The sequence below is a fragment of the Photinus pyralis genome, unplaced genomic scaffold (assembly GCF_008802855.1).
Source record: "Photinus pyralis isolate 1611_PpyrPB1 unplaced genomic scaffold, Ppyr1.3 Ppyr1.4_LG6, whole genome shotgun sequence".
Taxonomy (NCBI): domain Eukaryota; kingdom Metazoa; phylum Arthropoda; class Insecta; order Coleoptera; family Lampyridae; genus Photinus; species Photinus pyralis.
In genome coordinates, this window is record NW_022170663.1 from 5977224 (window position 1) to 5989448 (window position 12225).

The 12225-nt window shown below is 40.5% G+C and overlaps 1 protein-coding gene across 1 annotated transcript; it reads right to left on the bottom strand.

Moving 5' to 3' along the window:
- Positions 1 to 2524: 2524 nt before the first annotated feature.
- On the bottom strand, positions 2525 to 3775 carry LOC116173522. The gene has a single exon (XM_031491030.1). The coding sequence runs from the start codon at positions 3773 to 3775 to the stop codon at positions 2525 to 2527; it is 1251 nt and encodes a 416-aa protein (XP_031346890.1).
- Positions 3776 to 12225: the final 8450 nt, after the last annotated feature.

Sequence of the window (12225 nt, forward strand, 5' to 3'; positions counted from 1 at the left end):
CACCACCTGCTGCATCCTCTATTAGTTTATGTAAAGTTTCTTTGACCGCTTTCAACTCTTCCTCTAGTACCGCTACGTAATTGCGAAGACTGTCTACGGGCGCTTTCGCAATCTGCATGTATTGTGTGAGGTACCCTTTATTTATGGCATCGCGGTCGTCTACTGGATCGGCGAGGTTCATTAACCGGTTTCCGTTGAGATTTAGTCTTGTTGATAGGTAGTGTTGCAACGTTAGGGCATCGTGACGTTCAATAGGATCCACAACATTACTTAGTCTCTTATTTTCCACATTTATAGTATCGTCGGTAATGGAAAATTTTGTCTTTAGCAGTTTCCCAAATTGAGCGTGGGTATGAGAACGTCCGAATTTATCCATGGCGAATGTGGGCAAGAAGACGGAAAAGGGGGTATTTATACTAGTTGACGTAAAAACGGTCGCGTGGGCTTTTTTATGTAACCTTCCTCGTACAGCTCTTCCACGATTGATATTATATCATTTTGTACTCCAGTGTTACCAGCCATTTTTTCACCCCATAAAACCTCTAAATCCCTAATCAGTTCATGCACGCTATTCCAGTATTTGTATTCGGTCGGTCGGCCGAGTTCCTTGAATATACCGCTTCCGGATTTCGCACGCCCCCTCTTCGTCTCTTCCTCCTCCTCCTTTAGTAGAGGCTTTATTATGAGCTTATACTTTTTGCTCTTATTGCCTCGAATCTGATCGGTGGGATCGTAATTGCGCCGTGCGACATGAGTTGCTATTATTATCTGCTTATAGTTATTTCTATCCTGATTGGATACTAGCGATTCATTCGGTTCATTCATAATGATCAGTTCGTATAGGCCCGCAGTACCTTTGTACCGGATCCCGTTAACGACCAAATCTTCGTCACTTATCGTCACCGGCGTCCTGCCCATCGTCCACTTATCCGTTTCGACATCATAATGAATTCCAAAAGTCGTGTCAATTGCATTACTCGTATCCCTTATCATGCGCTCGACGTATATCCGCGGTAGGTGGTTGTATTGTTCCAAAAAGGCTTGCGAACCTTGCATATCGAGTAATGAAGCAGATGATGATGCGACAGAGGATTCTTCTTCTTCCTCCTCCGGTTGATGCTCTCCTATCACTGTACTCTGTAGAAATGACGGCGGCTGTCTCAATGATGGAGTAGCCGTCGGGTGAAAAGGTCTAACCATCGGACTCATATCGGTTGGCGGATATTTTTGAAAGTAGGGCAGTCTAGCCAGCGGACTGATCTCGGTAAGGGAAGAGGGTCTTCGTCTCGATCGCATGTAATAAGGTATCGCAGGAGTCGTACGTTGTAGTGGTGACTTTCTTTTTGCAGGAGATTGGCGTTTTTTAGGGGGCGATGTAAATACTTCGTCCTCTGGCTCCTCCTTTTTCGTATCAATAACCGATGATGACGGCGGCGGTTCGATTTTCTTTACGATCTGGGATAGCGGTTGAATTAACGGTTTATACGTTCGTACAAACTCCACTTCTTTAATAAAACGATCCGCTTTGAGACGATTGTACTTTTGCTGTATCGCTTTACGCGCTTGAACTATTCGTCGTTTCAAGGCCATCTCTTTAGTATCCATGATGATGATGATGATGATGCGATCAAGGGAACAGGTAAACAAACAGGGGGAACAGCCTGTTTTTCAATGAGCTCTTATTTGAAAGTTGTTTATTTTGAAAGCTGTTTATTTTGAAAGCTGTTGACTTGATAGCTGTTTATTTCTAACTGAATAACAAACACGTTTTCACGGTATTATATAGTGATCGAAACCTTTCCTGAAACGGCCGTTTTGCACATCCGCATCCTTATTTATCACCATAAATCCATACGGATTTCGCCAACTTTCCGAGCACATCTCTCGGAACAACGGCATCGTTATTATGGGAGCAACGTGATCTTCATAAATGTGCCGCAAGTTCAAGTCGTCCTGTTCAAATAGAACAATTAAGTTGGCATTGTCCCTAATCAATTGTTTAGGAATTTTAGAATACGTCTGACCCAAGTAGAAACAATCGATGACGTTATGCCTGCCCATTGAAAAGTACGCTCTAATGTTATCCTGTTTTTCACATGCGATATCGTCAAAGATAAAAACTGAATTAGGTTTGGCCGCATTGGGTTCCATAATATCAGCGTTTTCGCTAAACGTAAAGTAGCCAATATCCTTCATCGGCTGAAGAATTTTACCCAAAAGCCTATATTTGTCCTGATTCAGCGATTTGGAATAGACGTACACGTGTTTGAAGCGTAGACCATTGGGTTCAGTTAACAGACTGAGCATCGTATTCGTTTTACCGCAATTAGACGGTCCGCATATTAAGCATCTCACACTGTTTGGAAGTAACTCGCCGTGTGTTTTTTTATACTCCACATTTGGCGTCGTATCTAGATTTTGAATGGGCAGCTTTTGCTTTTGCATCACCACCTTCATTTTTGGCGGTTGAAATAAGACTAAGAACATTTTTATCATTACATTTTATTTATAGAAAAAGTACAAATTATAGTTTCTTCACTTCCCCGGTCAGAGGATTGTATTGAACTAGCGCATCGTGCAGGATCAGACAATAAGCAACCGTTCCCGCCTCGAAGGCCTCCAACGACTCCATTTCCAGCTTAACATCTACCGTTGAATGCTTCAGAGACTCGTTTTGTCTCGAACAGTCCAGCACAAAGATCGGACAACTTTTAAAATACAAATAGTCAAACAGAGCGTCTTGCTCATCTTTCGAGTAATAATCACGTCGAAAGTTTACATAGTTTTGATATGCCATGATGTATTTATTGACATTAAAATCTAAATGCATCGCTTCGTACGGATAACTTTCTGAGTTGAGATGAAGTTTTAAATTTCGAATATTGATGTTATCGAAATTGGCCGCTCTTGCTTCGCGCGAAAACTTTTTTCCGCTTCGTTGAAATGCTACAATTACCCATCGCGGTTTCTCTAGTTGAGTTGAAGTCTTGATTGGCCATATATCCGACTGTGCCTGTTTTAAAGCGGGCAATTCGTACAGTTCCCATTGACGGAATGGCATTGTAATTTTTGCATCTTTATTGATTCGTTCGTATAGACCAATTTTGGCACTATCGCTAAGGGTCACGTGGGCCACCTTCCATTGGATTTTTGTTAATGTTATTGTTGCATCGTCGGCGGTGCCGATGTAGCAATTGGCATCGCTTCTAGCACGAATTAATACTAATTCTTGCCGCATGTTTACGATGACCTGCCGATAGTCCTCCATGCTCCCGAATATGTGCTTTAGCGGAATACAAACAGCGAAATGCTTCTCCTTGTTGCTCTTGTCGTAGTCTACTTGAAGAGATCCATCATCGATGGGTGACCATCCCAAATGTTTAAGACCTTTGCTTTCAGTAGACGTATATGATACGTATCCCTTCAGTGAGGATGTAATACCAGGATTCCTGCATACATCCACTTTCTGACCTCCCAACTCGTAGCGAATTTCTTCGAAAAGGAATGGCGCGAAATTGTTTGTAAGGTTGCATGTTTTTGCAGCGGCACCCTCTTCTTGCGGCTGACTCCATTCGATTTTTCCTTCCAAGTACAAGAAGCTATCGTATGTGGCGGTTATCAGCTCTTGATTTTGAATTAATATTCGTATTTCACTGGAAAGACCGTAATCCGAAGATCCTCCATATGGAAGATAAGTATGAATATCGGACTTAACAATCGTCTCGTCAAAGTGTACGCTTTGAAAGACGTTTAACGAGTCTGCTGCCGCCGCCATGTTGTACTTTCAGACCAATGGATTCCAAGAAATATTTTTCTGCTGGCGTTAATGTGCCCGGACCCTGTCCCGATTGAGAATAACTCGATTTCCGCTTATCTCGTTTATTTATAGTGTTCAGGAAGGATGGCAGCGGACCTTGATTAATACGTAACCCCATATTCTTTTAACTCTAATCGCACCGTAAACGGTTCACTTTCCCCGAAATCGATCAATTCGCCCTTTTGATTTGTCAATTTTATAGTTATATTACTAATTCTACTGGTATTTACTTCCAAATATTGAGTATTACTGGGAATTTTATCTAAGCGATAACCTGGTGGAACGGAAACGTCTATTTCGTAAAGGACTTTAGCGCGATTTCCGTTTCGATAGGATCCCGTAATGAGATTACACTCTATGTGAATGTTGGTATGCTTAATGATTTGTATATCTAAAGCAGAGGTATGTAGAACATTCGCATCCAATATCTTCGATTCGAAACCGAGCATGCGTCCTATGCAGTCTCTTTGAGTGAAATCTATATCAAATTCGCAGCTAAGTTCACACTTGAGCGTATTGTTATTTGCACGTAGACTAAAGCGACTTGTAGGAATGTGAGCTTTTATATACTCGCTTATCTCTTCCAACTCGTACGCACCGTGCGGAATTGTTATCACCTTGGAGTATACGCTATTTGACTCAGTTTTATAGTAAAACTTATCGTTTCCCGCGTGAATGTTTCTTATGCTGTTACAGCCGTAAAACCCCACCATCCCGATGACGTACATTTTTCCCGGATGAAGTTCAATAGGTGGATAGAAATCGTGACTCGCCGTATTTCCAACGCCCTCTATACTGAACGTCGTCGACATGACTACTACGCGCTCACCAACGACATTCGAGTTATTTATACAAAAATTTTAAACACAGATGACCGCAATTCGTCGTACCGAATTGTTGCTCTTGCCCGTAATTATAATAGATTTTACAGTCGCGGAAATACTCGACTATTTCACGCGGTGGTGGAATATTACCGAAGCTATCATAGTACCAAACGCATCCACCACGTTTCTTATACGAGACCCAATGAGTGCCACGCCCCCTTTGACTATCTAAATTAATAACGCCATCTTCATTTTCCCATGGGGCCGTAGGCATATTATCTCGCATAAACACGTCCCTAAAATATGGTACACACCCCTTTGCATGCTTACGTAGATCTACATCAGTCAACGGCCGGTTTGGCAATTTTTTGAAGTTTTTTTTTTTTGTAAATGCAGCGCCAAACTGCCTCCCGATTTGTAAGGTTTCAGAAACAGCACACCGCCACTTTTATTTCCTATAGCGAGCGATTCCATCGTGCGATTATGGCGCGAGGTTTCATCTAGCATTTTACGAGCGTCACGAGATGCATTAACTGCTTTGGCAATCCCCGCCGCTCCGCCGGCTAAAGCTCCAACTGCCGATAGACCGGCGAATAAAGGTATCAGGAATGGTAAAACCCCACCCTGTTTTGGTATGGGAATTATTCTAGGCACACTTACATTTTTCTTACCACCTAAACTTTTTACGGTCATATTTGCAGCCGTAACAGCCGACTTTATTATGTCAGCGGTGTTGCCGCTTTTCCTCATTTTCCTGGCTATTGTCCTACGCAAATTCAATAAACTACTGCTCTTCTTCTTCTTCCCCTTAACGCCCATCCCCAACTTTCTTTTCGCCTTCATAATGGTACCTACCGTAAGAGCGGCTGCTCGTTCTCCTAACTTCGCGTCGGGAACTTTTAATCGTTCCCAAGCTTTCCGCTCTAAAAGGCGATCTGCTTGATGTCGACCTTCCAAGTCTTGGTTATCTCTATAGCCAATGTCGTGCTCTTTACACTGAGCGTCTAGGGGATTTATGCCGGGATCGCCTCGCTTTAGCCTTTTATCTAATTTAGTACCAGGTCCGCAATACTGATAGTGATAGCCAGGAATATGTAGTTCCACTGGAAGTTTGTTTATGAGATTATTAACCAAGCCACTCCCATCCGTACACTTCCGCTTCCGATTCAACATTGTTGAATTGCGGCAATAAGTTGCCATATTTATAGGAAATCCATCCATCAAATAAAACAAAAATGCTCAAATAAAGTACGTTTATTGACATATGTGATACATAAAATAAGTAGGTCGATAGTATAATAATTCCATCATGCAAACTGTATTATGAGAATTGACGTTAAACTTATAGTTTAATACGTCTTCAATATCGCGATAGATGTTGTCATCGTCGCCCTCGTCCTCGTTACCAAACTCCATTTTACGAAAATGACGGTAGTTAATCACCTGTTCGATAACATCCTGATAGAAACAGGACAGAGCGTACGATTCCAGTAAATCCAAACGATAGTTGATTATATCTTTTAGATTAAACAATTCTTCAACGACGTACTTACTCATCGTGCAATAATGCAGCTTATCACGTTGTATTGTTACGCTCTCTAATATTTTCTCAGTCGTCGTGGGATCCCGCACAAATTTCCTGTTATAATGAATAGTAAAATTTGCGTTAAGCGATTCAGAACTTTTGTCGTGCTCAATATCTTCTTCCTTAACATTGGACCAGTCGATCCAATTTTCGAGCTCTTGAGATCTGAAGAACTTCATCTCGAGATATGTTTGGTGCTTTAGAAGCATTTCCCAATCTTCTTTCACCATCACTATCGCATTTAATGGAGAGTGCACAATTCGTAAAACTGGGGCCAAATTGATGTTGCCGATAAACCGATGGATGTTGATTAATGTGCAGATTTGGTATCCCTCCTAATGTATTTTTGAATTAGTTTTTCTATATCAATCTATTAATTTACCAACCCACACTTTTTTTTACTTAACCAGACCTACAATAGATTAATTCTTAACGAACTTTTGATGTGCGCGGTGGTAAAAAGAATTTGACAAAAGTGTTACTATACGTAAAATCGCGGGAAAGATTACCAATGTAGCGCAGTTTTTCTTCAGTCGTTTTTTTTCATTCCCGTAGCTGCCAAATACCGCTTGTATTACCATGAAGCTCCCCAAAAAGAATTCTAATACGCCCCAGTATAATTTTTGAATGCGTACTATGATACGAGAATTGCATTTGTTCTATTTATGTATTGGAGTTTGAAATTATTCTTCGTAATTAAATTTACAATGCTTTCAACAATGAAGTAGTAAGGGAGAGGACGATTGTATAATAGCTGACCGATCATTTTTACACATTCCATCCCAGGAAGTCTATTCCATATAACATTTATTTTTATCCATAATCGCAAAATGAATATGAAGAACATCCATACACGTACGACTTGGATAGTACAAGTTACCTAGTATTACAGCTGGATGATGCAATGTCATATAATTATAGGAAATCTAAACAACACGTCGACTAATTCTCGTTTTAATAATTAGAGAATCGGGGAACGATTTTTTCTACAATGCTTCCTTTTATTCTATAAATAGCACAAGTAATTACCTACCTATGATTGTTTTAACGTAGATATGATTAAGGCGCGGTAGCCGAGTGGTTCAGATGGATGGTTCTAATGTAAAGATCGATGGTTCGAATCCCCGCGTCTACAAATTTACCGCAACGCTTATGAGAAGCATAACTGTCAAAAATATGAGGCAAACGGAAAGACACGGCTCATCTATATCAGTCGATAAGTAATAGTTCTGGTAGCGCAGTTGGTTATCCGACCTCTGATACAGCAGTAAGTGCGGAGGGAAGTAGGTTCGAACCTCGATCCGAACTGAAGCCTTCCAAAATAACCTTGACCCGGGCTGCCGAAAAAAAAGGAGCGAAACTAATTGGACGGAAAAACAGTCCCTCACCCCGAGAGCCTATACCATATATATAAGAGGTATATATGGCCTAATACCAACACCACGGCTGTCGAAATAAGTCGATTAAGCTGAGGCGGTAAAAGTTCCCACACCCCGGCTGCCCGGACCAACGCCTCTCCGAAATACCACACTCCGGCCCCTGCGACCAACGACATCCCTGCCGGCGAGCCCGGGACGCGCATGCGCACATGACAGAAGTGATACAAAAATGACCGAAATGGACCTTAGAATTTCTTATGGGAAATAACATGGGATTTTGACCAAAAGTGGGCCAGAACTCTCATAGCCTATCTACTTTAAGTATTGGTCGTGATGACCTTGTACATCTAGACGATCCGTAAGTGTATCAAAGACGTTGACTTTTCCATATAACGAGCCCATTCCGCAAACTCCAGGTTGAATAACCACCCTTCCTCCGGCAAATCCTTCGTTTGGTAATTTGAAATGCGCCCCACTGTCAACACTGGCCGGATCTCGGTTTCGTCCATCGAAATTTCCTGGCAACGACCTCCATACTGGGTGATACTTGTAGCCCCCCATTCCACCGTTTGGTAGGAAACCACCACCTCCGAACAATTGCGCAATACTTTGGGAAACGAGCAAAATCGCTAAGACTAATTCGAAGACGTGTTTACCCATCGTTTGCAATTTATTTTTCTGCTGTTGTTCTAATGTAACATTAAGTTCTTAGTTATCCCACGAAGGAATTAATTCTACCAAAAGGATGAGAACCCTGCTTGGAAATAGTGTCCGTCAATTAACTTTATTTACTTACAATAAAAATACCTAAGCTCCTATTAGAGGTTTTGAGAATGCAATTGAAATTGAACTGAACTTGAACTGAAACAGCGAGTTCCTCCGGAAATGTTCACTAAACTAAACTAAGAATCGCTTGACGAAGAATGTTTAACGTTAGTGTAAATTGTGACTACTACACTTAATTTCATTAGAATCATGCATTCACAATGATCGTTAATTTAATTATGCACGGATGCAGTATAAGTTACCAATTATAGAGGACACATACATGTTTATTATTGCCATTACAATGGGCGCGTTTATGACTTAGTATACCATAATTAAGGTATGGTTTATTCCACTAAGTTTCGTTGTACGTCATTTCATAAACAAATTGACGTAGCCGTTCACTTAGAGCAAACGAAACAAAATTATCTATCACCAAAGAATACTTACTCTTTGCTATAACTACACGGTAAACTCCGGCAAAATAGTATAACGTGAGGTTAGTTCGGCGCTGTAAAACTCAAACCCCGCCGCATAAACGGCCAGCTAGCTCAGATTCTTAATTAAAAGAAGGGCTCGAGATGAGAATCTTCCACAGCGGTTTGTTCGTTTGGGCATATAACATAAGTTTTTGATCTTTGGTAGTCACTAGAAATGATTAGTTGAGCGCCACCCAATTTTGCACAAATTCTGACCTCTCCTGTATAGAAATTGGGAAAACACAAGAGAGCCAAATAATAAATTCACTACGAGCAATTCTGATTTATTAATCCTGGCAAAACGGTGCAGGATCGGCAAATAAAATGTATCTTCAATACGACAATAACAAATACTTTAAATGACAAAAATAATCCCCAAATAAATTCATGAACACTTCCCTAATAATTACGTTACCAGACCCCTACAACAATGATCGAGCAAAAATGTAGTTAAGATTTCAATGGATTCAAAGATTGAATCAAGTTAACCCGAATAACAACTCATATAGGCAACACTGGGTACAAGTAAATTAAAAATCTTACCTGGAATAACACATACGCTGTCTTCTCCGAAAAAGAGCTCTCCTTCGAAGTTCCAGTTCTGTAACACAAAAACAAACCCCAAGCTACAACGCTCGGAACGATTATATGAGCCGGAAGGGCCAAAAAAATAGCTTACTCGTAGCCGGCTCGTTTACCCATACGTTAAATACAGGTGCGTTGCTCTTGAAGAGAGCCACGACCTCAAACACTAGATGCGAACAAAATACAAAGCTCCAATCATAAATCGTCGGAAGGTTACACTAGATTAACGGTATTGAAGCAAATAAAAAAAAGGTTGTGTAAAAGATCGTATCTTCCGAAAATTCCACAATCAGCTGGTCGCTCCCGGTATCGTTTAGGTGTTAGCGCTTATCTACTCGGTGGTACGCCGGATAGCTGCCGGCAATCAACAGGTGTTCGTACTCCGGAATATTCGCAAGATGCAAATTCATTTACTATCCCAAAATTATGCCAGGTCAATGTCCTCCGCACACAAGAATGTGCAAGGATATACTATAAACTATACCATACAAGGATTCGTCGGTACAAGGATTGACCGGTACAAGAATTCATCTACTACATGGACCCCCTGAAATCGTCAGGAGGGTAATGAAAAATACTTAAATCAATGAAATATGGAAATTATCCAACCTCAAATTGTGAATATGTAGGTAGGGCGATGAACTTCAACCAGATATAGCCTCGCAATGGAGAAAACGGCTTCTGAGTTACACTACTCGACAACGCCAATGAAAAGGTAAAATTGCCAGAGATTTCACGTGAATGATGGCAAATATTACCCACTGGTTTAAGAAGAATTCACAATGCCACGCTCTACAACAAGTACAACCTCGTTGGCTTTAAAACGGAAATGAAAAAAATAACGCGATTCTGCGCGAGGAAAGAAACACGCGTACAAGTGACGCCATCTCACCTATATCCTACCTAACCTAGCAAGCGGTAATTTTTGAAATTTGAATATGAATAAACTAAACTGTTACAATAGAGATCGGGGTGAATAATGGGGTTCTCGTACACTATCCAAAACGAAGCAAACTGCAAAAGGAAATATAGTATACCGGGTGGGCGCCACTTAGTCTTCAGCAAATTCAAAAAAAGGAAAGAGAATACTTACCGAAAGGCGAAAAAAGGCAGACTAAGAGATCCTCGTTCTGGTCTTAAAGCGAAAGAAATAAAATACTTGAAAGGGTAGAACATAAACAATAATATTATTGTGGTCACAATCGAGGTTTCAAAAGGTTCCGTAATATATATGGATGTTACTCGATAACTAATTTAAATTCAATAGATTTGCCCAAAAGATCAACTCGTAGTCAGGAAAATAAGAGATAAATGTCGAAGTTGCCTTCTAAAACAAATGAAGCTAACTGTTAAACGACTATTCAAATAAAAAATATTAATTACAACTTGGAATACTGTATCGAAAACCAATGTACTCAACCGTTATTTCAAGGAAATGACAAAAATAAAAATATTACCTTTGAACTCTGGTCGTAACGGTCGTCTGAATTCAGAAGGGCGCTTTTCTGCCTTATCGGTAACAGATAAAAACAGACACAAAAGAACAAGAGGGGTAGTGAATAGCGCCGCACATATGTAAATATTGCGATAGAAATTTTTAACGTTCGACACCCGGGTACTCGAATACTGCAAACACTTAATAAGAACCAATAATTCAATTTACGTTAACTAATCTTAACCCAACAAGAAGCTGTCGTTGACAAACGGAAATGACAAACTAATCGTACCATTAAATAAATCAATTTACAATTCAAAAGCAATTAATTAAATATCGTGAAACAGGATATAAAACAAGTTAAGTTAGTACACGTAGACTAAATTGAACTATCGTAAGATCGTATTCCTCTACAAAAGATTTGAAAATTTCAGTTGAATTAGAAATCATTAAATAAAAATATCCGCCATTGCACAAACTAACACCAGAACTTTAATATGAATGTGTCTTACTTTGTTAGAACAAACTCTCAAATGACTCTTTTGTTTCAAAAAAGAAATATAAACAAAACAACTACTAAATACTGTACAATTTATTACCTAGGTATACAGATATCGTATAGATACATATATAAGTTATGCTAACAATAAATTATGTGGCAAAGTTTTCAACTAAAATTTAAATTCACCCACAACACCTATTTGGCCTTGTGGTTTCATTCCTTGGCCCGCAACACCCTGCACCCCAAGGTTAATTCCACCTTGCGGAGTGGAAACTAGTGGCACTGAAGCTCCGAGGGATCCTTGAATTGGACCACCACCAACTTTACTAGCCCCTATGTGCGCGGTGGCGCCACCTACGTGCTTATAATTTGCACCGATTTCATTTATTGCTGGTCCCACGGGCTTCAAATCTCTGTTTAAGAAACGATCGTGGTGACCTTGTACATCCAGTCTATGCGTAGGTGTATCGAAGATATTGACCTTTCCATATAATGAGCTCGTACCGCCAACTCCCGGTTGTATAGAAGCACGTGCTCCGGCAAATCCATCGTTTGGTAACTTGAAGTGTGCACCACCACCAAGATCCACCGGACCTAGTCTTCGCCCATCGTAACTACTTGAAAGCGATCCCCATGCCGGACCATACTTGTAACCGCCCATGCCACCGATTCCTCCACTCGGTAAGAAACCACCACCTCCGAAAAATTGCGCCATAGTTTGCGAAACAACCGCAATCGCCAAGAAGAATCCGAAGACGTGTTTAACCATCGTTTCTTTTTTCTTTTACAATGAACCTCTGTATGAGATGCTGTTGTATGTACTGATGAATGTTCGCAATGTTCGCTCCTATTTA

Excerpts from the sequence above, each read along its gene's own strand:
- LOC116173522 (XM_031491030.1), bottom strand. The coding sequence starts at position 3,775 with ATGGCGGCGGCAGCAGACTCGTTAAACGTCTTTCAAAGCGTACACTTT.